Below are 26,361 nucleotides of genomic sequence, written 5' to 3'. Positions count from 1 at the left end.
CTCCTAAATAAGTCAATGGCAAGGGTAATCTCGACTAAGTGAACTTTTGCTTTACTAACTCACTTTGTGACACCCTTCCAATGCTACTCCATGGCTCCACCATACCCAGTGCATCCTCCCTTCACTGTCCTCAACCTCCCAGTCTTCCCAAGAATCCGTTCAGGACTCCAGTCCCTCTATAAAACATACTCACTGATGCTCACAGCAGCTGAGTTTGCAGCTCGTAGGCTGGCTGCTCTTAGCAGCTGAGTTGTAGGCTTCTCAAGAGTTAATGTTTGTTCCTAAATATGTCAGTTGTACTTGGTATTGGGAAGACGGAATTTAATTAAATATTCCAAAATGTTAAGAAATATGAGGGCAAAAATTGTCCTTAGGAAAAACTAAACGCTGCGGAGAGACTTGACAAAGGAGAGTTCTAATCGATTTAGGCGAAGACAAAATTACTGTAAAAGATTGCAAGGGAAATGGGGAAAATGTGGAAGTCTTCTGTAATCAGATTGCTTCGCAGGGACCTTTAAATTCTCCATCTATTTTAAAGAAATCCAACATGGACATTCTAGACGAGGCATTATGGGTGCGGTCGGTGGAAGAAAGAAGATGGGGAACGCCAATCTGTGAACCCAAATTCAAAGGAAAGGTTTTGGACCTACATCAAAAGACTAGCTGCTCGGAAAGTTTTCTTGCGAGCGACAAAGGCTGGAAAAAGCGCCGTGGTCGCCACCTACCGAGGAGGAGGGGGAGGGGGAGGATGGCCGGCGGGCCCCGAATCTCCGGTGGGGAGAAACATCACAAAATCACTCGATTTTGTTCTTTACATAAACATCTAAAATCTCTGGGCTCGAGTTTTTTGAACTTCTAACTTGGGTGAACAGTAACGTCTCACCATTTTCGAAATTCACGAGCTAATGAAAGTTGAGATGCAAAAAATTATCGGGGGGAGGGGCTTGAGTGAAATTGCCTAGCGGTTGACAGAACAAAACGGGCTGCAAACCACGTTTTCTGTTCCCCTCCATGGCTTTTCCACTTTAACTTTCTAAATGTTGAGTGAAAGTGAGCAAAGCCTGGGGGTTGGAAGGTGAATAAAAACAGAAGGGTGCCTTTCCCTCGCCCGTGCAAAGTTGGGGCAATAGTCTCTTTTGGCCGATTTTGAGGCAAGCTTTCAAAACTAACAGGAGTTCTTTGTGTTCCGGAGGGTGGTGCAGGGCGGAGGAGGTCCCTTGGCGGAGCATGGAAGGCGGCAGGCCGTCCTGGGACTCTCCGGCCTTTGCAGTGGTCCGGCCTCTCAATTTGCAAGGAATCTCGGGTGCAAGAGTGAGTGCGAGCCTTGGACCGTGGCTGAGGCCAGCTGCAGAGCGGCAGGGAGCAGGCTGGAGCTCTCCTGGCCTGGATTTTCATCCCTGCGCCCCGGCTCCCCTCCCCCACCCGAGCAGCAGCGCAGGCCCCAGGTGCAGCCATGTTCCTCGCTCCCACCACCCGCGCCTCCATTGACAGTCCTTGCCCGAGAGGGCCGGGCGCCGCGCTCGCCGCGTCTTCGGGCTCTGGGCTTGTTGGCGCGAGGCTTCCTGGGAGTCGTAGTCCACTGCCCCCGCCGTCGCGTTGGTGGGGACGAATCAGAGACTACAACTCCCGCTGGGCGGTGTTGCGGGTGCGCACGCGCAGCGCGCCTTCGAGGAACAAAAAAAAAAAAAAAAAAAAAAGAGGAGGAGGGTGAGAGAGAAGCTCGGAGAGCAGAGGAAAGGGGCCGCCGATCGCCCCCCCGCTTTCCCGCACGCGCTCTCTAGCCGTGGCTGCCCGCCTGCCGCGGTTACCCCGGCCTATCCCTCGGTCCCCTGTGAGCGGATCTAGGCGCTGAGCGAGGCCCTGCCGGGGCGGCCATGCGGCGGTGACAGGAGCTCGGCCGAGACGCTCGGGCCCCTCGCCCTCTCACCTCCTGCCCGCTCGCCAGCCAGCCTCAGCCCGAGGGTGCTCCGCCGCAGCCGCAGTTCGCGCGCGACCCACACTCGCTTCCCTTCAGCACCCCCGGCCCCGGCGCTGCCTGGAGGCGGCTGCACTCGGGTGAGTCCCTGTCGCCTCATCTCCGGTCCCCCGCCCCGGTTGCCATCGCGAGCACGGTCTTTATTTGAGACTCGCTCCCTCCGGGGCCTGCACTGACAGGGGTCCGGGGACCGTCGGCGGCCGTGTTGGGGGCCACAGGTCCCCCCCATCCCGGCCCGCCGGCGTTGGGGGTGGGGCAGGAGCAGACGCGGTCGCGGGGGACGACAGTTGCACGCGCGCGCCTGGGTGCGTGGGGGAGGGGCGCGCGCGCCGGCGCGGCGTGGGGGGGCCCCTCACGCGTGAGGCCCGCGCGCGAGCGAGCCTGCGGGCTGCGCATGCCCGGCCGCTGATTGGCCGGCTCCGGCGATACGGGTGCGCGCGCGGTGCCAGGCCCGAGCCGTGGGGTCGCGCTCGGCCTGGTGTCTCCGGGGCTCGTGCGCCCGGGCAGCAGACGCGCCGGATTGGCCGGCGGGCGGCGGGGGCGGTGCCGCGCTGCCTGGTAACTGCGGGCCGGCGGGCGGGCCCCGGAGCACCGCCCCTCCTCGCCGCTGCCCCTGCCCGCCCCTACCCGCGCCCAGGTGGAGCCCGGAGTGGGCTTTGTCCCCGGCCCGGCCGGCGCGCCTGCCCCACGGGGCCTGCTCTTTTGGGGAAATAAACACAATGACCGGAAGGAAAACCTCAGCCTGCAGGCTGTGAAAATAAGCCGTCTGGATTCTACCAGCACCCGGTCGGGGGTTCAGGGAAGAAGACAAAACTGCCCTCTTTCCCCGCTACTTGTGCTTATCCAAGTTTTGCCTTTTAATAGCGAGTTTCTTTTTTGTGTTTAATGTTACGGTTTTGCGCTCATTTGCGTCTGAGAATGTTCAGATGTTGGGTCCTGTTGGTGTGGTGCTCACTCTTCGGAATGCGGGGCTCCGGTCAGACTTCTCACCTTCCTGCATTCAACTTTGCTGCAGACAATGGCTTGATGGTCCACTGCATAAAAGTGGTCTCCGGGAGTTAAGGAAACAAAAGGGGAAGTTTGCAAATGAGAGTGCCGTAGAGTGCCCTGAGGAGGCCGGGTGTTCCCCCCGCACTCCTCCCGGCTAAGCCCTAGGATTTGGGATATCCGATTTTATTTCCTACTACATATTTTTGCTTTGTCCGTTTTCCAGCCACTGTAGTCTACTGCCTTGCACTTCAGTTTCTCCCGCTTCTTGGGATCTTGGCTCACACCTGTAGGCTGGAATGACTTTTTCTTCGCTTGAGGCTGTGGAACTCTTTTGCTCACATGCAATTACTTTAAAGCCATATCTTTTAACGTTGGGTCAGAATTTGTTGCTTCTTCATACAATCAACTTGTTTGCCCCTCCTAGGCTGGCGTCTTTATTTCCTCTTGGAGTGTGTTCGGTTATGCTTTGGAAACACGTGTCTGACCTAGACACTAGGTATTAAACTCCTGGAGCGGGTAGGGATTAAGCCTTTTCCGTCTTTGTCTTTCTCCCCCTTCCAGTCTACAGCCGTCAAAGTGCTTTGTTTATATTACTAGCGACAGCTAACGCTTGAATAATGTTTATATGCCTGGCATCGCTCTTAAGCACTTAAGGTATGTTTTTCTTATTTAATATTCATAACAACCCCGTTCCTATAGATGAGGAACAGGACTAGAGAAGCTGTGTAATTATCTCTTGGTTACCCAGCAAGTAAACCTTGAATCGAAGATTTGAACCTAGGCAGTATGACTCTTCACCCCTAAGCCAGTGGTTCTGAAAACCCAAGCAAGCATCATCCTCCCCTGGAGGGCTTGTTAAAACACAATAGCTGGGTCCCACCCCAGACATTCTGATTCTGCAGGTCTGGGGTGGGGCCGGAAAATTTGCGTTTCTAACGAGTTCCCAGGTGCTGCTGCCGCTCCCAGGACAGACGCTTTGGGAGCTGTTTACTACCGGAGGAAATTAAGTTCTGAGGGAAGTTTATTCTAGAATGCTTTTCATTACTTTAAAATGAGATCTTAAAGAACCAAAAGTAATTCGTACTGCTTACTGTAGATTGCTTGGAAAACTGAGAGTTAAGAATTTTTCATAGTGTTGGTTACAAAATTAAACAGGTCTCCAGTTTATAAAGGAGCCATGGATTTGAGTACAGAATACAATTAGAAATCTAATCTCGGCTTTTTCCCTCTCTCATTCATTTATTTTTTCATGGCACAGGCATTTATGTCTTTCAAGTGATTCCTAAAGCATCCTATCCCCACCAGAGTCTAAAGATAGGGCCTGAGCTTGGAACTGAGGTAGGCTGGGCCAGGCCGGGGCAGGCAGAGCAGCTGGGGCTCCCTAACTCCACCCTCCCGCCAGTTCCATGCACCAAGGATTTGGCTAACTTTTAAGAAAATGGCTACAAAGACTTTGTCATTAAAATGTAGGCTTTGGGCTTCTTTTTCTTGGGGCACAAGTCTTGGTGAGAATGATTTTTAGTTTTTTTGGTGTAATGGATTTCTGTCGGAGGAAAGTGAGTAAGCTCAAGTCAGGTAGGAGTGGGATTAGCTTACGGTAATCTATCATTTTTAAAATTTTGTTTATTTATTTTTTGGCTGCGTTGGGTCTTCGTTGTGGTGCGCAGCTTCTCATTGCGGTGGCTTCTCTTGTGGGGCACGGGCTCTAGGTGCGCGAGCTTCAGTAGTTGCAGTAGGCGGGCTCTAGGGCGCGCGTGGTTTCAGTCGTTGTGGCACGCGGACTTAGTTGTTCCGCGGCATGTGATCCTGGACCAGGGATCGAACCCGTGTCCCCTGCATTGGCAGGTGGATTCTTAACCCCTGCGCTACCAGGGAAGTCTCTCATATCATTTTTTTGATGATCCATAGATCAGTGGTGTGTTCCAAAACATAAAATATAAAAGACGAGGTCCCGGCTCCAGGTTGTTATTATCTAAAGGAGCAGTAAATAAAACACTTAAGCTTTTCTGTTATTACTGGTGTGTAGCTATTTGCATTGCATTCTACCTAATTCAGTTCTACAATTGTTTCTTTCTTCATTGAAAACATGAATTTTTAAAATATTGCAATCCTTTTCATATAACTGCTGTGGTATAATTAACATGAACTTGTCTTAATCACTGGCTTAAACAGATGCTGATAAGTAATTTTTATGTATATCTAAGGGAAAGCATTTTTTGAAGAGTTGTTTGAGAAGTAATACCCTTTGAGCTATTTCACTTTTCCCGAAATGCATTAGAGGTAATCTACCTGAAAGATAAATACCATGAATTTTATTAAATAGCAGTTTACCAAAGGTCATTGGTACCATTTTTCTTCAAAAGTTGTCTACATTTATTTGGGATAAGCTTATTCATTGTTACTAACTGAAAGAAAGTAGGAAATGCAATTAATCAGTTGTTCATTATAATTGTAGAGTTGAGTTTCCTTGTAATCAATGGGCTTTAAATGGCAGCATAGCAATATGAAGAATAAAATTTGGTTAAACAAAGTGTAACTGAGGCTACCTGCCTGGGAGAGTAAAATTAAGAATTAGTATTTTAGAGGATGTATTAAAAATTATGGGAAAATTACAGAAAAAATCACGTGGATAGATCAGAAGCGCTGCAGGTATTATCTTAATATTCTTAATTTTCCATCCTTTCCTCTTTCTTCCTTTACTATTTACCCTCTTTCTTGTCTTTCCTTTACTGGAATGCTCAATGATGCAGTTTCCCTGTTTTTTCTTTTTTCCTCTTTGTTTCTACAATCCTTGTCTTAATATCCCATGCCTGTCTCTGGCACTACTCCTTTGCTTTAAACACTTAGACCTAGTGGGAAAGTAAGAAAGTTCCATATAACCAGGGACTGTCAGAGTTGATGGCGGATTGACTCATGTTCCTTGGTTTAACTTGATGAAAAATTATAGAGGATTTTAAAAGAATTGGTTTATTTAAAAAGCAACTTGAGGCAAAATGAATTTATAATTGAGAGAGAGGGAGTATGGCTTAGTGGGCATAGACATAGGTTCTTTTTTTTTTAATATTTATTTATTTGGTTGCGCTGGGTTTTAGTTGCGGTAGGCGGACCCCTCAGTTGTCGCTCACCGGCTCCTTAGTTGCGGCACGCGTGTGGGATCTAGTTCCCTGACCAGGGATTGAACCTGGACCCCTGCATTGGAAGTGTGGATTCTTATCCACTGCGCCGCCAGGGAAGTCCCTTTATAGTGATTTTTTAAAAATTGTGGTAGGGACTTCCCTGGTAGTCCAGTGGTCAACACTCCGCGCTTTCACTGCAGGGGCCGCGCACACCATGTGGCACGGTCAAAAAAAAAAAAAAAGTAGCAAAAAATTGGTAAAATATACATAACACAAAACTTAACACACAGTGTTAAGTGCACAGTTTGTACAGTCACATTGTTGAGCAGCCATCCCACCATCCATCTCCAGGACTTTTTCATATTCCTAAACTGAAATTGCCCGTTAAAGAGTAATTCCCATTCCCTCTTCCCTCCAGCCCCTGGCACCTGCTGTGAGGCATGTGGGATCTTAGTTCCCTGACCAGGGATGGAACTGGTGCCCCTTACACTGCAAGTGTGAAGTCTTAACCACTGGACCACCAGGGAAGTCCCAAATTTGACTGTTTTAGATACCTCATACAAGTGGAATTATTTGGACAGTATTTGTCGTTTTGTGATTGGTTTATTTCATTTAGCGTAATGTCCTCATGGTTCATCCACATTTTAGGATGTGTCAGAATTTCCATCCTTTTTGATTGTTATAGTGATTTTTAAAGTTTTTGTTTTTATAGTATGGCAAAGGAGGTAATTTTTTAAAAGTACTGTATATGACTATATCATGGTATAATTATAGAAGTGGAGAGTAATGAAGAGTTTGATCCTATTTACGGTATTTGGTTAAAATCAGCCCTGGTTAGACTGAGCCTGTGAAGGTTTCTGATTGTACAGGTCCCATACTTTTGAAAATTGATGTGTGTTTTGATTCCATTTGCATACACTGTCTCTAGAGACCATAGTATTTTTATTATATGTTAAAAATTATTTTCTGATTATGTATTTTTGTTGTGTTGATTGCTTCTGTAAAGCTTTTAGAGTACTTTTTCTTAGGGTATGTTGTAAGTGGGGTAGTCACTTTACCCAACTAGATACTCACTTCATAATTTTTTTCTTTATTTGTAGTCTTACCTATAGGAAAATTAGTTTTCTTTATAATAACAAAATGAGTGTTTGAACTATTGTTCACTATTCATTGTCTATGTTTTAAGCTTTGGAAAAGAAGAGATCCCTTACCACATTTGGAACAGTACTCATTTATCTACTTACCCAACATATTGAAGGCCTTATGGGTGGGTTAGGTATTGTGTGATGCCCTCAGAACACAACCCCCAGAACACAGTCTATTTCTAGGAGAATGCTGGTATGGGCAAATTCTGTTGTTTGTTGAGAGCTTCACAATAAAGACTCCTTAGTTCAGTTTGTATATTCAGTCTAGTTTACTTTTTTTGGTATTTAGCGCAAGGTGACTTTTAAACTTAAATTGTAAAGCAATCTCTGAGGAGTAGGTTTGATACCAGCAAATTTTCATGCTTGTTGGATGTATGCTTTAACAGGTGCACATACTATATTTCAAAGCAGTGATTTGTTGTTTATCTTAAAGTTACACAATATTATAGGTCAATTATATCTCAAAAATAGCTGGGAAAAAATAAAAATAAATGGTTAAAAAAAAGCAGTGATTTATTTTGACAACTTATTATTTTTCCTGCCCCGTCAGAAAATAGATTATTTTATTTAGCAGTATTAATTAAAGCAGTTAGTTGGGAAATTTTCATTTGTCAGGCTTGGATTTGGAGAGTTTATTGGTAGATAAATAGGTATTACATATATGTGTATTTTAAAAATAAGTAACTAAAAATTTTTAAAATTTACTTTATTTAAATTTTTGGCTGCGTCAGGTCTTTGTTGCTGTGCGTGGGATTTCTCTAGTTGCGGTGAGTGGGGGCTACTCTTTGTGGCGGAGCACAGGCTCTAGGCGCACAGGCTTCAGTAGTTGTGGCGCATGGGCTCGGTAGTTGTGGCCTGCAGGCTCTAGAGCACAAGCTCAGCAGTTGTGGCACACGGGCTTAGTTGCTCCGTGGCATGTGGGATCTTCCTGGACCAGGGATCGAGCCCATGTCCCCTGCTCTGGCAGGTGGATTCTTAACCACTCTGCCACCAGGGAAATCCCTAATTAAATTTAAAGTTAAGTGCTGGGACTTCCCGGGTGGTTCAGTGGCTAAGACTCCACGCTCCCAGTGCAGGGGGCCCAGGTTCAATCTCTGGTCAGGGAATTAGATCCCACATGCCGCAACTAAGAGTTTGCATACTGCAACTAAAAATCCCAATGCTGCAACTGTGGATCCCGCATGGATCAACTAAAGATCCTGCATGCTGCAACGAAGATCCCGTGTGCCTCAACTAAGACCCGACGCAGCCAAATAAATAAATATTTAAAAAAACAAAATTAAATGCTTACTCAATTTATTGAATGCTTGTGTTAAGCGCTCTGTCAGGTACTTAATAGCGTCTCATACCAACCTTGTGAGGTAAGTACACATATTATTGTCATTTTCCGGATTAGTATATTTGGGATTAAAGAATCCCACAGTCAGCCATATCTAATATTGGAGCTAGGGCTTGAATTCAGAATTTGGCATGATTCCAAAGCTGCCATTCATAATAGCTTTGCTCTGTTGCCTGCTTTCTGTACACAGTACATTAAAAAGATAAAGATGGAACTTTTAGGTCACAGTTACTTGATTTTCATTTCCTCTTCCAATTCATACAAAGTTAGAAAAAGAACAAGTGAGCCAGCTTATCAACTACCAAATGTTTTTTAAATTTGAAGTAAGGACAAAGGGGCACATTCTTTGTGTATTGGCAGGGAAAGCTGCTACTTTTAAAAAATCTGCACTATCAATTTAAAAGTATAACTTACACATTTGTGAAAAATTTCAAACTAGTGCCAAGAAAAGTTGTGGGTCTTCCTGAATAGTTGATAAGGTGTTTGTTTGTTTGTTTGTTTCAGAGACAGTGTTTTGGCTACTGTGACACTCAGTATTGAACTTCTTTGATCCACCTTTGGGCAGATTCTCTTTCCATGCCTTCATTTTTAAAATTTTATCATTCTTCCCTTCACCTGCCTTTTTAAAAAAAGATAAAATTTAGCTATTTTTGTTAGCTGTCTCAACAGTATTTTGGAAATGGGGTGGAGAGGGTATAAAGTTTTAAGTATAAAAATAAACACACTTGGAGATCATTTCAAATCTTAACCTTTCAAATGTATTTTGTTTCTTCTCGAGAGATCACTTGGTGTTTACTGATAAAATTACCAGCTTTATTTCAGCAGAAAGAAAAATTTTAGTATCTTAAAATGTAAGCATAGCCTGCTATGAAAACTTAAAAGCCTTGACTTTTAAAAATCAATCTTGATCAAAGGTTTGTTTTAGGGATTTCTAATTTTCTTTCTAAATGGTCTCTTTGGCTCTATTTCTCTTGTTTGCTGAGGTGTATATGTTAAATATATGTGTTACCATATTAATATAAATTGTGATACTTTGTATTCTTTTATTAAATGTTTGTAAAATGGAACCTCTGACGAAACACCAACCTAATTTATTCCCTTTGAAAATACCTATTAAACCTATAGAGATAAACTCTTAGAGATGCGTATTAAAATATTCCTCTGTGTTAATAGGCAAGGAATAAGGAAATTCTGGGAGTTACAGGTTCTAGTGTAGTCTCTGGCAAACTGATCTTATCCAAAATGTTCTGTCCACTTCTGGGACATTGCCTGGACAAACTAGAGAATATCTTGAGAATGGTGCCACTGAGGAATATTTTGGAAATCATGTTACAGGTAAAGCACAGGACAAACTGGGGATGCTTGGTTTGGAGAAGAGAATTATGGAGCACGATGCATTGAAAGGGCTCTTTTGTAGAAGAAGGCTCTTTTAGGAGGCAGCAGTGGCTGAGACAGATTTGTTTGTTTGTTTTTAATATTTATTTATTTGGTTGCACCGGGGCTTAGTTGCTTCAGGTGGGCTCTTTAGGTGCGACATGCAGGCTTCTTAGTTGTGGCATGCGAACTCTTGGTTTTGGCATGCATGTGGGATCTGTTTCCCTGACCAGGGATCGAACCCAGCCCCCTGCATTGGGAGCGTGGAGGCTTAACCACTGTGCCACCAGGGAAGTCCCTTGAATTTTCTTCTTTATCTAAGATTGTAAGTTTTGAGATTGAAATGGTGAAATGTTTGTTGCAAATAACAAAATAATAACACAAAAAAGAAATAAGACATAAATGGAATAAAAGAAACAAGATCAGTGTTATGGGTCCCCACCCACCCCCACCTCCCACGGACTGAAGTCTGACCTGAACCTTAATTTGAAGCAGAAACACGTTGAAAATTTAGAATATTTTAGAAATCAACATAATCAGAAATATTGAGAATCTCAATTTTTTGTTAGAGTGATGATGGCCTGTGTGAAAGTGTTCTAATTTATTTATCTATTTTTGGCTCCCTTGGGTCTTCGTTGCTGCACGTGGGCTTTCTCTAGTTGTGGCGAGCCAGGGCTACTCTTCATTGTGGTGCATGGGCTTCTCCTTGCGGTGCCTTCTCTTGTTGCGGAGCACGGGCTCTAGGTGCGCGGGCTTCAGTAGTTGTGGCTTGGGGGCTCTAGAGTGCAGGCCCTGTAGTTGTGGCGCATGGGCTTAGTTGCTCTGCAGCATGTGGGATCTTCCCGGACTGGGGCTCGAACCTGTGCCCCCCTGCATTGGCAGGCGGATTCTTAACAACTGCGCCACCAGGAAGGTCCCTGAAAGTATTTTAGAGTTCTGTTTGACTCACTGTAAAATTTCTTTTTATTGTTTTGCTGTTCAGCATTAACGGCAAGGATCAATAAATTAAAAGCAAAAGTGTGGTCAAATAAAAACACTTACGTGGAATTAATTATGGGCTTATTTTGAGGTAGAATGGATCAGTGCAGTAAGGACACAGATAAACCTAATTCCTGAAATGGATCTCCAATAAGAAACACAAGAGGATTTTAAAGAATGGCTGGAGTCTGTTTTCAGAGACATAAAAGAAGGCATTGCTTCTATTAAACAGTAGCTGACAGGATAAAAGATAAAAAGATGAAACAGCAACAGGCCAATTAAGTTCAGCTTTGAACTTAAAGGAGAATTAAAATCAAATCAGGGAGACAAAAGATGAAGTCAAAAAAAAGTTCAGAATTGAAGAATTAAGGAAATTGAAAAAATGGGAAAGAAAATGGAACGGACTCTGGTAGCTATTATTTTTGTGTACTGGCACACTTTATCAACCCTTTTCTCCTGATAACAGTGTCCTGCTTTGCCTTTTAACTGCTTACCTTCCTATTCCACGTGGTTCTGGCTAGACTGCCAATAACAGTGTATCCCAGGTAATCTTGTTCTGACTAGCCACGTGGGCTTGGGATAGGCTCGTGACACAAATCCCCAGAACTTTTGTGCAAAAAATAGCAGGAAGATATGATAGTACGCTGCCTCTAGGATCACAGTATAGGTGTGTGGTAAGCATAAAGATGCGTGTGGCCATCATTGTCTTAGGAAAGAAACCCATCTGCTCAAGAAGTGAGGCCTGCAGGGAGGGAATAGAGAGAACTCTAATGATATCTCGTGTTCCTTGATCTAGCTGTGTATAGAATCAGTGCAATGTTTAGGCTGAATAGTTAAATAAAACAATAAAAATTCCTTTGTTCACTTGTGGTGGTTTGAATTGGGTATTTGTAACCTTGCAGTGTAAGATAGTTCTGGCTAATTCATAAATTGTTCTTGAAAATAGAAGACTATTATAAGTCAGTTGTGGTTCCCAGAGTTGGTGGGACTAATAAGAATGTTCTAGAATTATAAAACAAAACTTTTGTAAAAATACCAAAAAGTTGATAAGATAGGAATTTTGAAGAGCTATTATGAGAAGCTAATATTAAAAGGAAAATGAGGGAGTTCCCTGGTGGTCCTGTGGTTAGGACGCCTCACTTTTCTGCTGCAGGGGGCATGGCTTTGACCAGGAACTAAGATCCTGCAAGTCCTGCGGCGCAGGCAAAGTTAAAAAAAAAAAAAAAAGGAAAATGAGAACTAATGGTAGAAGTGGGAATCTCTTTTGCCCTAAGGGCATCTGCCAATTTCACCATATGAACTTGAGTTTTGAAAACCATGTGAGATGAGAGGCTGAAATCAAAGCCCAGAATCTGCACAAAATTCAGGGGACAGATAGACCCTTCCCCTCAATAAGTTGAGACCTCAAATTGGTTAAGGCTGATTAAGAAATAAGCCAGCTTGCATCCCTATTTGTGGTCTGGGTTACCATCTCTGGGTGATTCGAGGAAACTGAAGCTTTGGATTATGGTGGTCCCAGGCAGGTATTGTTCCCAGATAATAGGTCTCATATTTAAAACAGTGTTTTGATGTAAAACGACCAGCATACAGTAAAAGACAATCAGGCATACATTGGAACGAGAACCGTGAGTTTGAGCTAGAACTATGAGAAACATCAGAAATACACCTGCAAAGACTTGAGATTTTTGAATTATCATAGACTAAAACAACTACCCGTACTATGTTTAAAGAAATATGTCAAGCTTGAAAATCTTTAGGGAGTAGGAAACTTTAAATGTGACATGGCAACAAATAGAAATTGTATAAATGAAAATTATAAACAAAATAAAAAACCTGATGGGTGGTTTTAACCACAGAATAAGTATAAGTGAAGAAGGAATTAGTGAAATGGAAGATAAGTCAGAAGAAAGATAAGCCAGAAAGGAAAAATGAGAAAAATTCAGAAGAGGGTAAGAGATTTAAGGATTAGCATACATTTAGTCTGCGTCTCTGTGTAGGATAGGAGGTAGACAATGGGACAGAGACAATACCTGAAGAGATAATAGCTGAGAATTTGCCACTACTGAAAGATGACAATCCTTAGCCCAGTGAATGATAAAGGTACTGAATAAAAGGAAATGTACACTACACACACACTATACAGAGTGAAACTGTAGAAAACCATAGACAAAGAAAACATCTTAAAAACAGCAGGGATGAGGATTGGGATTACCTTTAAAAGAGATTCTAGATGACTTCTGACTAGCAACAATGGAAGCCAAAAGATAATGAAATAACCTCAGTGTGCTGACAGGAAGTATTTGTCAACCCAGATTCTTATCCTAGTTGAAAGTATCTTTCAAGAATAAAGAATTTTTAGCAAACAGTAAGTTTGCCATTAGAAAGAAACTGTAAAGGATTAACTTTAGGCAGAAGGAAAATCTGAGATGCAAGAAAGAATGAGCAAAGAATTTCATAAATATGTATGTGGTTAAATCAAAATGAAAATTAAATTGTTCGAAACAAATAATATTGCATTTAAGAATACAGAATTAAAATACACATACACAAAAGCTGAATAATTAAGGAGCTATATCCACATAATAATTATCAGAATTCGGACAGTTTATGCAATGTGTAGTCATCATCAGAGGTCAGTTTAGTAATGGGCATAGGACCCTAAGCAGATGAGTCACTCAGGAAGAAATACAGATGATAAAACTATGAAAAGTGTTTCTTTAGTAAGCAAAGAATTTCAGCTGTTTTAGTAATAATGAGGTATTCATAGTGATTAGGTCATAGTTCTCCAATATGTTGGTGAGACTGATGAATTTAGTGTTTTTAAACATTTCTGGTAGCAATGGGAAAATTTTAGCATTATGTATTAAGAGGTATAAAGATTTTCATGCTATGTTTCAGTATTAAATTTTTAAAATACAGAAATAAAAAGGCAAAAGCCAATTTTATGAAGATGAGAGAAATTGTATGATTCCATTTCGGTGGGCTATTATGCAGCTATTTAAAGAACTTGTTCTGTAAGAATATGTAACATGACAGGTAGATGATGCTAGTTGATCATTAAGGCAAGGTCACTGTACTCATAGTGGGTTAGGCTCTTTGTAATTTTACTAATTTATTCTGAGAATCTGCATCCCAGATGTCTTGTGTATGCATTTTAACTTTACTATATCATAAAACTGTACTTCTCTGTTCCTTTTCTGTGTTCTTTTTCTCAGGCAGGCTACATTGGTACTCTGTTCTATGGGGATACTCTTGTAGCAATAATCCTTGGAGATTGGGACTTCCCTGGTGGTGCAGTGGTTAGGAATCTGTCTGCCAGTGTGGGGGACACGGGTTCAAGCCCATGTGGTCCGGTTGGATCCCACATGCCGCGGAGCAACTGGGCCTGTGCGCCACACTACTGAGCCTGTGCTCTGGAGCCCGCGCGCCACAACTACTGGAGCCTGTGCGCCACAACTACTGAAGCCTGCGTGCCTAGAGCCCGTACTCCTCCGCAACAAGAGAAGCCACCGCAATGAGAAGGCTGCACCCCGCAATGAAGAGTAGCCCCTGCTCGCAGTAACTAGAGAAAGCCTGCGCACAACAACGAAGACCCAACGCAGCCAAATGAATAAATTAATTAAAAAAAAGAATCCTTGGAGAGTGGCAGTGAAGAATGCGCACACAGTTGGGATTGGCCTTTGTATCCTGGCTCATGTTCCCTTAAGTTTCTTTTCCATTTATTAGTTCATTCTTTTGCTATAGCTACTACCGTGGTGGCTCAAGAGGTCATGAGAATTTAAAAGTTTACTCAACATAGTTTAATTTCTATAGCAATATAGTTTTTGTGATAATGGAAAAGTTCTGTATCTGTGATTCTTCACTACAAAAGTCGCTAACTACATGTGGTTGCTAAACACTTGAACTGTGGCTAAGACTACTGAGGAACTGAATTTTCAATTTTACTTAATCTCGATTAATTTCAATTTAAGTAACTACCTGTGGTTATTGGCTACCATGTTGGATAGCACATCTCTGGAGGGATACCTTCCAGCTGTTTCCTTGACTGCGGATTTTCTGCCTTGGATTATGGCCTCCTTCCTTACAAAGAGAGATCCCCATTTCTTTCCACACCACCCCTCCTTTACCAAGACAGCATCAGAGATAAGAAAATCGGGAATAAATACATTGTGGTACAAATCCCAGAAGTCGTTTTCTTGTCTAACATTGGGCTCATCTTTTTTTTTTTTTAAGTTAGTTTCCTGTAGTGCGTGTGTGTGTTTCTTTAGTATTTACTTATTTGTTCATTTTTATTTGTTTTGGCTGCAGTAGATCTTAGTTGCGGCACACAGGATCTTTGTTGGGGCACGCAGGATCTTTGTTGCAGCACGTGGGGTCTTTTTTTTTTAACTGTGGCATGCGGACTCTTAGTTGCGGCATGCAGACTCTTAGTTGAGGCATGCATGTGGGATCTAGTTCCCCAAACAGGGATCAAACCCGGGCTTCCTGCATTGGGAGTGCGGAATCTTACCCACTGGACCGCCAGGGAAGTCCCTGGGTTCACCTTCTGAATTGTCTCAGTTCAGTTTTTCTTCCTTCTCTGTGTTTAAAAAGATTAAAAGGGATCTACCATTTTTATATTTACTGTTTTATGAAGGACATGATCATTTTGGTCATTTTCCTTTTTGTTCTAAAGAACTAACTCCCATTTTAGGTACTTTACATTTTTGTTTCATGGTCACTTTATTTTTATTTTTTTTTATTTTATTTTTTTGGCTGTGCCGCGTGGCGTGCGGGATCTTAGTTCCCCAACCAGGGATTGAACCCGGACCCTGGGCAGTGAAAGCGTGGAGTCCTAACCACTGGACTGCCAGGGAGTTCCCCATGATCTATCTTTCTTTTCTTTTCTCTTCTCTTTTCTTTTCTTTTCTTACTTTTCCTTCTTTTCTTTCTTTCTTTTTTTTCTTTCTTTCTACCTACCTGCCTATCTATCTGTCGCTGCATTGGGTCTCAGTTGTGGCACGTAGGATTTTCATTGAGGCAGGTGGGATCTTTCATTGAGGCGCATGTGGGCTCTCTGTTGTGGCACGCGGGCTCTAGTCGAGGCCCGCGAGCTCAGTAGTTGTGGAAGTGAAGGTTATTATGGAAAAATAATACGCCTTGTCCATTTTGACTGAGCCACATTTTACTATAAGTTTACTTAAAACTTATTTATCCAAGAGAAAAGAATAGGACCTAGGCTGTTACGGAAAATAATTTCTATCATCTAACCATTCTCTTGCTTGATACTGCCTTTTCTGTTTTGGGAAACAAAATTCTTTTTGTTAACAGATACGGGGATGTGTCAATTTTTTTTATTATAAAATTTTATTTCCTAAGTATGTATACTTCATTAGTTTTTTGCGGTACACGGGCCTCTCACTGTTGTGGCCTCTCCCGTTGCAGAGCACAGGCTTCGAACGCGCAAGCTCTGCGGCATGTGAGATCTTCCCGGACCGGGGCATGAACCCGTGTCCACTGTATTGGCAGGTGGACTCTCAACCACTGCACCACCAGGGAAGCCCACTTCATTAGTTTTTGATGCCCAAATCTAGCCTAGCAGTTAATTCACATGCTAACACATGGTGGAGCTAGATCACAGTTTCATTTATTTATCTATCTATCTATCTATCTATCTATTTATTTATGGCTGTGTTGGGTCTTCGTTTCTGCGCGAGGGCTTTCTCTAGTTGTGGGAAGCGGGGAACACTCTTCATCTCGGTGTGCCGGCCTCTCACTATCGCGGCTTCTCTTGTTGCGGAGCACAGGCTCCAGACGCGCAGGCTCAGTAGTTGTGACTCACGGGCCCAGTTGTTCCGCGGCGTGTGGGATCTTACCAGACCAGGGCTCGAACCCGTGTCCCCTGCATTGGCAGGCAGATTCTCAACCACTGTGCCACCAGGGAAGCCCCACAGTTTTTTAATAATAGGGAAATCATCCTCTTTTTTTTTTAATTGAAATTTAGTTGATTTACAATACTATATTAATTTCAGGTGTACAACATAGTGATTCAGTATTTTTATAGCTTGTACTCCATGTAAAGTTATTATAAAATATTGACAATATTCTCCTGCGCTGTACAATATATCCTTGTAGCTTATTTAATATAGTAGTTGGTACCTTATAATCCCTTATCCGTATCTTGCCCCTCCTCCTTTCCCTGATGATCTTTAATAATAGGGAAAAGGGGGCTTCCCTGGTGGTGCAGTGGTTGGGAGTCCACCTGCCGATGCGGGGGATGCGGGTTCTTGCCCCGGTCCGGGAGGATCCCATGTGCCGTGGCGCGGCTGGGCCCGTGGACCATGGCCGCTGGGCCTGCATGTCTGGAGCCTGTGCTCCGCAGCGGGAGAGGCCACAATAGTGAAAGGCCCGCGTACCACACACAAAAAAAATAATAATAGGGAAAAGATTTACATACATTTTTAGCCAAAACGATTTTTCATGCTAACAGCTCAGCATGTTCTCTAATATTGGGCCTTCAGTTAAGGAACACCCAGATGTCTTTAGTAAATTAACTTATATACACAGATTTATTTTTAGAATTTCTATTTATGCTTCCAGTCATTAATTTTTTAGTCATCCTTTCATATTAGTTTCATTTGATTATTTGGTCTCTTGCTAAAACCTAGAATTAACCAAATTGAAAAGGGGTACTTTTTAATAGGCATCTAATTTGCATGCTATTTATAGAAAGACAATTCTTTTAGTATTAGAATTTTTAAAAATTTGCTTTAGGGGCTTCCCTGTTGGCGCAGTGGTTGAGAGTCTGCCTGCCGATGCAGGGGACGCGGGTTCTTGCCCTGGTCCGGGAGGATCCCACGTGCCGTGGAGCGGCTGGGCCCGTGGGCCATGGCCGCTGGGCCTGCGCGTCTGGAGCCTGTGCTCCGCAATGGGAAAGGCCACAACAGTGAGGGGCCCGCGTACCGCAAACAAACAAACAAAAAATTTGCTTTAGGTTTTGGCTTCTTAGAATGTCTTTATGGGATGTATTTTTGCCTTTTAATTTTTAAATTTTGATGAAATATATATGACATAAAATTTACCATTTTAACCATTTAAAAATGTACAGTCCCCCTGGCATTGAGTACATTCACATTGTGGGTTTTTTTTATTCTATTAAAAAAATTTTTATACATCTTTATTGGAGTATAATTGCTTCACAATGCAGTCTTAGTTTCTGTTGTACAACAAAGTGGATCAGCCATATGCATACATATATCCCCATATCCCCTCCCTCTTGAGCCTTCCTCCCACACTCCCTGTCCTACCCCTCTAGGTCATCGAAAAGCACCGAGCAGATCTCCCTGTGCTATGCTGCTGCTTCCCACTAGCTAGCTCTTTTACATTTGGTAGTGTATATACATCAATGCTACTCTCACTTCACCCCAGCTTCCCCCCCCACCCCTTGTCCTCAAGTCCATTCTGTATGTCTGTGTCTTTATTCCTGCCCTGCCACTAGGTTCATCAGTACCATTTTTTTTTAGACTCCATATATATGCGTTAGCATACGGTATTTGTTTTTCTCTTTCTGACTTCACTCTGTATGACAGACTCTAGGTCCATCCACCTCACTACAAGTAACTCAATTTCGTTTCTTTTTATATCTGAGTAATATTCCATTGTATATATATATGCCGCATCTTCTTTATCCATTCATCTGTCAGTGGACGTTTAGGTTGTTTCCATGTCCTGGCCACCATAAATCGTGCTGCAGTGAACATTGTGGTACATGTCTCTTTTTGACATTCACATTGTTGTGTGACCATCATCACTATCTATCTCCGGAACTTTTTTGTCATCCCAAACTAAAACTCTGTATACGTTAAATAATAAATTGTCATTGCTCCCTCCTTCTAGACCCTGGCAACCATCATTCTACTTTCTGTCTCTATGAATTTGATTATTATAGGTAATCTCATGTGAGTGGATTACACAGCATTTATCCATTTGTGTCTGGATTATCTCATTTAGAATAATATTTTTAAGGTTCATCTATATTGTAGTATGTATCAGAACTTCATTCCTTTTTAAGGCTGAATTACATTCCATTGTATGGATAATATATTTTGTTTATTCATCTGACAGTGGACACTTTGGTTTCTACCTTTTGGCTGTTATGAATAATGCTACTGTGAACTTGAGTGTTCAAATATCTGTTCAAGTCCCTGCTTTCAGTTCTCTTGAGTATATACCCGGAAGTAGAATTGCTGCATCATGGTAAATCTGTTTAATTTTTTAGAGAGCTACCAAACTGTTTTCCACAGTGGATGTACCATTTTACACTCCTAAGAGCAATGCACAGGGGTTCTCATTTCTCCACATCCTTGCCAGCACTTACTATTGAATGGTCTATGTGTTTGTATTTTTATAGTGCTTGAAATTCAACTGAGCCTCTTTGCTGATGCAAAAGTATCAGACAGTGTTTTCCAAAGAGAATGTATTATAAAGGAATCTTAGCTCTTATTTGTCCTGCAGCCTATTTACTTCTTAATAAGAAAGGAGGAATTCTCTTCACCCAACCTCAGTCTGCTTAACCCACTCTTGAGTAATCAGTGTGCAGATGGGAGAAAGGGGAGGTTGTGTCTAATTCCTATGTGGAACTGTGATAAACTATCACTGGATTGTGAAGTGCATCACCTCTTCCTCATTGGGAAATTTTTAAACTGGTTCTGGGTGACACCTAAATTTATTTTGGGAGGTGATGCTGACCTAGTTTTATGGAACTAAAACTAGATGGAAAGTTGGGAGTTAGATTCTCTATCTTATAGGATAACAGGAGTTTGGGGCAAATATTGATAGATTACTTGGTTTTTAAGTCTTATTTTTTCTCTTAAGCAAGAAAACTGTAAATTAGGCAATTTATGGAGGACCCTCACAGCTCTAAACATACGTTGAGCAAGACACTGAATTTCTACCACTCACTTTCCTAATACTTCTCTTTCCTAGGGATCATGGCCCAAGTAGCAATGTCTACCCTGCCCGTCGAAGATGAGGAGTCCTCGGAGAGCAGGATGGTGGTGACATTCCTTATGTCTGCTCTTGAGTCCATGGTGAGATGGTTTTTCAGTTCTATAAAGTTTTCCGTAGTTGGATAAGATTGGGCTTGTGAATGAGATTGATTGGTTTTTGGAAAACATACACTGTGTCTATTATTTTTAATAAATACATACTGTTTTTGCTTGAGTAATAGTTATGGATTTAAGCCTTTCAAATTTTATTGCATGTTTCAGAATGTTCTTAACTTATCCGAATGTGTAATTTTTTACATTTAATTTCAATTTTTTACCTCCCAGTATCTTAGGCAATCCCTTGTTTTGTAAGCATTAACTTTGAATTTAAGTGTAATATTTGAAGTTACTCAGAATGAGTTTGTATGTTATAGTGTGGTGCTGGTGTCTTATTGTATCTCTGTAAAGAACATTACCACAATTTTGGGCCATAAGAGCACATTCACTATTTTACATCTATTCTTTATTTTATTGTGCTGTGCTTCACAATTGTCTGAATTCTGTGACCTTCTACCCAATATGTAGTGTGTTAACTCTTTATTTTTAAAAAAACTTATACACATAATTGCAAAATATTAAGTAGTATTCTTTTGCTGTACTTTTATATTACTATCATGGTAGTAATTCAGTTGGCTTATCATGTTTTTCTGAATATGTATTTGAACTCATAGCTTTAAGAAACATCAGACTTAAGTATTTTCTGACACAATGAAATTATATATTCTAAGCAGGAGGATGCTGTGTATTTCCTGTCTTAAGCATTGACTAGTATTATATAGCATCTAACCTCACAGTTCTCAATATGACATAGTTCGTGGAATCTTTTTTGTTTTTCTGTTAGGGCATTTTTTTTCTTCTTTCTGCTGTATAAGAATTAAAAAAATTATCTCCTTAAAGAAAGAAATTTTAGAATGGTTAGTGGCTATATATACTATTACTTTTTTTTTTTTTTTTTAAGTATTTGTTTATTTGGCTGCACCAAGTCTTAGTTTCATCATGTGGGCTCTTAGTTGCGGCATGTGGGATCTAGTTCCCCGACCAGGGATCGAACCCAGGCCCCCTGCATTGGGAGCATGGAGTCTTAACCACTGGACGACCAGGGAAGTCCCTACTATTACTTTCTTTCTTTTTTTTTTTTTTTTTCCTACTATAACTTTCTGACTGTCACTTATTTCTTGCTTTTGGTCATAAAGTTAGCCAAAATTTGTGGCTGTAACGTTAAATAATTTAGAGATTAAATCCTATTCTGTTGATATTAAATAATTTTCTTTAATACTACTCTCTATGTAGAATGAAATAGGGTCACATAGGACCCATTCCCTTCCTTAGAATGTCTTTATAGTTTTCTCATCTTTGGCAGAAGTAAGAGGATCTCTCCTCCTGTTCCCAGTTTTATACTGTGAAGTATAATTCATAGGTGTATAGGTCAGCTTCATCCTTCTTCCTTTGGCCCATAGATTTCTTTGATCTAATCCTTAGACAGTACATGAATCTTGCTTTACTGTTTCGTAAATACTGCCTTTGGAGACAGGGTTGTCCAACTAAGAGTGTGGATAGTGCAGCAAGAATGCACCGTCATTTATCACAAGGTAAGTAAATAATAGTTCCTTACAAGTGAGCAGCCATGGTACATCTCAAAGGTATGTACCATATAGCATATCATAGAAACGTCATATAACAAAATTACAGTACAGCATCGTTTGCCGTGCTGGGAACGATTGTTGGCTCACCTCGGTCACAAGTTTTCTACTGTGGCTTTATTACAGTTCAAAAGATTTCTGATCGTGACAGTAGGTATAAAATTATTTATTTGAGATACTGTTTTTAAGCGATATTATTCAAGTAATTTCCATTTAAGAAATTAGGGGCTTCCCTGGTGGCGCAGTGGTTGAGAGTCCACCTGCCGATGCAGGGGACACGGGTTTGTGCCCCGGTCCGGGAAGATCCCACATGCCGCACAGCGGCTGGGCCCGTGAGCCATGCCGCTGAGCCTGCGCGTCCAGAGCCTGTGCTCTGCAACGGGAGAGGCCACAACAGGCCTCTTTACGCGTACCGCAAAAAAAAAAAAAAAAAAAAAAGAAATTAGAGGGTGGTAATTGTACAAATCAAAAACAAATGGAGGGGGCTTCCCTGGGTGGCGCAGTGGTTAAGAATCTGCCTTCCAATGCAGGGGACACGGGTTCGAGCCCTGGTCCGGGAAGATCCTACATGCCGCGGAGCAACTAAGCCCGTGCGCCACAACCACTAAGCCTGCGCTCTAGAGCCCGTGAGCCACAACTACTGAGCCTGCGCTCTAGAACCCACGAGCCACAACTACTGAGGCCCGCGTGCCTAGAGCCCGTGCTCTGCAACAAGAGAAGCCACCGCAATGAGGAGCCCACGCACCGCAATGAACAGTAGCTCCCGCCCACCGCAGCTAGAGAAAGCCCGCGCACAGCAACCAAGACCCAACGCAGCCAAAAATAAATAAATTAAATAAATTAAAAAAACAAAAAACAAATGGAGGAAGCTGTAGTTTTCAACAAATGATGCTGAGAACATAGGTTCTTTGGGGGGGAAAAGTCTTTATTGTGCAAGTTAAACTCTAGATGAGTAAACATTTTTTAAAATTGTCATATTAAGATAAACTAAAAGACCAGAAGAAAATATGTATAATTATGTATTTAATTATGTATTCCATAAACAGCTTTTCTATGCCTAAAATCAGTGAGGCACTGTTATGCATTAATAGAGAAACACTTAACATAGTAGAAAAATAAGCTAAAGTTAGCCTAATTTACAAAAAACTGTCCAAGGTACAACACTCTAATTTATTTTATTTATTTTTATTTATGGCTGTGTTGGGTCTTTGTTGCTGCACACAGGCTTTCTCTAGTCGTGGCGAGCAGGGGCTACTCTTCGTTGCAGTGCGCGGGCTTCTCATTGCAGTGGCTTCTCTTGTTGCAGAGCATGGGCTCTAGGCACGTGGGTTTCAGTAATTGTGGCACGCGGGCTCAGTAGTTGTGGCTCGCGGGCTCTAGAGTACAGCCTCAGTAGTTGTGGCGCACGGGCTTAGTTGCTCTGCGGCTTGCGGGTGGATTCTTAACTACTGCGCCACCAGGGAAGTCCTAAAGTATCCTTTTTAAATGGTTCTGGGAAAGTTGCACAATAACATTTGCTAGGATATTGTGAGTTAGCTCTTCTAGAAGTGCAGATGGGAGTATCAACTGATAGAAACTTCTTAGAAAGCAATTTTTAGTAGGTTTTGAGAACCCTAAAAGTATTTACTTTCAGAGTCAGAGTTTTTTGGCTATGTTGTTTCATGTCTCTGACTCTGTTCTGAGAAAGTCACTCAAGATACACGTTGTTCCCAGATTAGTATTTCATTGTTATTCTTAGGAGTGATAATTAGAATCAGCAACATTTTCAGTAAGGTTTGCACTAAATGAATTATTGTTTATCTATAAAATGGAATGGTATATACTCTATTAAGAGTTTAAAGAATATTTAATCTCATAGGAATATACTCAGTAAAAGTATAGTCGTCTAAATGGAATTCCTGGTGTGTACATATGGAGATACTTCTGGAGGTGGGATTATGTGATGGAAGTTGTAGTGTGTCTTCCAGACCCCACCTCCCCCATTCAGGACTGATGGCACTAATCCGCCAGTTTCTATGAGTGTCAGAGGCTCCCTTGCCCAGGGTCTTTCCCTTTCCTTGGGGAGGCCTGTCCCAGCTCCAGAATTTCTGCGGTGCATCTGTGGCAGCTGTTGATTCCCCCTTTGCAGAATCCTGCCCCCTCACAGCGCACAGCTGTTGTTATTGGGAGTGCTTGCCAGTAAGCCTGTGTGCAACTCTGAGTCTGTTTCTTAGGTATTTGACCTATAACAGATTACGAAGGATTTCTGCCTTTTTTCTTATAAATTGTGTGATTTCTTCTGTTTAAAATCAGGGTTGTTGGGACTTCCCTGGTCATCCAGGGGGTAAGACTCCATGCTCCCAATGCAGGTGGCCTGGGTTCGATCCCTGGTTGGGGAACTAGATCCAGCACGCATGCCACAACTAAGAAGCCCCACATACCACAACTAAAAGCCCTCATGCCGCAACTAAAGAATCCCAGATGCTGCAACGAAGATCATGCGTGCCGCAACTAAGACCCGGTGCAGCCAAAATAAATAAATAATAAATATCAAAAAATAAAATAAAATCAGGGTTGTAAACTATCTGTTAGAAAAGAGAGGTCCCTTAAGAAAAATGGGGACTCTGTTGTGTATATGATAACTTAAGGTCAAAACTAGGAACTTCACCTCGTCCACATTAGGTATTAATGCAGGTCAAGTGATAAGATTTTTTATTCATCCAGCAGAAACAGTGCTTTTAAACATCTGTACATAACATAAGATTTCCTATTTGTGTATTTCAGTGTAAAGAACTGGCCAAGTCCAAGGCGGAAGTGGCCTGCATCGCAGTGTATGAAACAGACGTATTTGTTGTTGGAACAGAGAGAGGACGCGCTTTTGTCAACACCAGAAAGGATTTTCAGAAAGATTTCGTAAAATACTGTAAGTATTGTATTTTTATCTTTGGTATTTCATAAATATTAAACCTAAATATTTATAGATAGCACATCGTATTTTCTTCTAAAGCTGAATGAGATTTATACCCAAAAAGACTCTCTGAAGTCCATGGAGACATTTCAGAATGCTCAAAGTGAATCACTGACATGGTAACATATTAGGGGAAATACTGAAGAGCTTAAGAAAAATGGTAAATGTTTATTGTACTGTGCTCTTAGCTTGACATTACTCTGGATTAGTGAAACATGTTAGAAGGTAGAGAAATGTCAAACTTATTAAAATTTCTTATTCAGATAAGCAGGTCTTTCCCTGATGGATGTTTGGTGGGTTGGGAAAAAAAAAAGTTTTTGTCTGTGCATTAAATTTGAGTAAGCATGAAGCAAAGTTAAACAGGTCTTCTTGACTCCCTCAGTGGAATCATCTTATCCTCTGTCCTCAGTCAGTTTTGTGATCCTCCATCAGGAGTTCATCCAAGTAGTGTACTTATTTGATACCAGAACAAATGCAGTAGAGAAATTTACTGTAGGGTGTTAATACCTAGGACTTCTCGCAGTGTGACAGTTTTCGTATCTGTGTTTAACCTAACACTCTCCATAGGTTTTATGTTAACTCAGTGATACAGCATTTTCTTAAACATGTCTATCAGCATATAATATGTATGTCTTTAAGATCCAAACTTAAATTTCCATTATCCAGTTAGATCCAATTCATAATACAACAAGCAGATAATGGGTGAATAAAAATAGTTTACTTAATTCATTAATTTCAATTCTCAATTGTATTTTTTTTCAATTTTTTTTTTTTTTTGCGGTACGCGGGCCTCTCACTGTTGTGGCCTCTCCCGTTGCGGAGCACAGGCTCCAGATGTGCAGGCTCAGCGGCCATGGCTCAAGGGCGCAGCCGCTCCGCGGCATGTGGGATCTTCCCAGACCAGGGCACGAACCAGTGTCCCCTGCATCAGCAGGCGGACTCTCAACCACTGCGCCACCAGGGAAGCCCTTCAATTGTATTTTTTTTTTTGCGGTACGCGGGCCTCTCACTGTTGTGGCCTCTCCCGTTGCAGAGCACAGGCTCCGGACGCGCAGGCTCAGCGGCCATGGCTCACGGGCCCAGCCGCTCTGCGATATGTGGGATTTTCCCGAACCGGGGCACGAACCCGTGTCCCCTGCATCGGCAGGCGGACTCTCAACCACTGCGCCACCAGGGAAGCCCTCAATTGTATTTTTAAAAAACATATTCCCTCCACTGTGAAACATCCCTCCTCCCTGCCCCCCCCCCCGCTATAATCTTTTAAGCTTTATGGTAGCAATCTGTTTAAATTTTTGCATTATTTCTTATCATTTTGAGAATTTTTAAGACTTTGATTATGTTTATGTATTTAAATTTATATTAATAATGTTGCTTTGATTCTGTGTATATCAGTTGCCATCTGTCCTATGAATGCTGTAATCCAACTGGCAGCTGTGTTTACATTTCAGTTCCCTATACTGTCTTGCTAATGTGGTTCTTCAGTGGTTAGAACTAAGCATTAGGGGAATTGTCCTCAGTTGCAAATTGTAGTCCCTGCCTATTAGTATTCATTCTTTTTTTTGTTACCAATAATTTGATGCCACAGAGAATAATCTTTGGATATAATTCTTAAGTTCCTAATATTTGTTTCTATAAATTATTCTGCAGACAAGGATCAGTAGTTGTCTCCTGCAACTAAATCAATAGGTGTATAAGTCAGTTGTTTTTTTTTTTAATTTATTTATTTATTTTTGGCTGCATTGGGTCTTCGTTGCTGCACGCAGGCTTTCTCTAGTTGTGGTGAGCAGGGGGGCTACTCTTCATTGCAGTGCGCAGGCTTCTCGTTGCAGTG

At 42.0% G+C, this 26,361-nt stretch overlaps 1 protein-coding gene across 8 annotated transcripts in view; it reads left to right on the top strand.

The window, feature by feature from the left end:
* Positions 1–1,673: 1,673 nt before the first annotated feature.
* Positions 1,674–26,361, top strand: part of GTF2I (general transcription factor IIi) — a 96,085-nt gene continuing 71,397 nt past the window's right edge. For all 8 annotated transcript variants that reach the window (XM_060032220.1, XM_060032217.1, XM_060032219.1 and 5 more), the window contains exons 1-3: positions 1,674–2,055; positions 19,882–19,985; positions 24,347–24,485. In XM_060032220.1, coding sequence (XP_059888203.1) covers positions 19,887–19,985; positions 24,347–24,485 — 238 coding nt within the window. In that variant the 5' untranslated portion in view covers positions 1,674–2,055; positions 19,882–19,886. The remainder of the gene's footprint in view (positions 2,056–19,881; positions 19,986–24,346; positions 24,486–26,361) is intronic.

The sequence above is a fragment of the Delphinus delphis genome, chromosome 15, assembly GCF_949987515.2.
Source record: "Delphinus delphis chromosome 15, mDelDel1.2, whole genome shotgun sequence".
NCBI classification, from domain to species: Eukaryota; Metazoa; Chordata; class Mammalia; order Artiodactyla; family Delphinidae; genus Delphinus; species Delphinus delphis.
The sequence above is the reverse complement of the archived record's forward strand: the minus strand, read 5'-3'. Positions and strand labels throughout refer to the sequence as shown.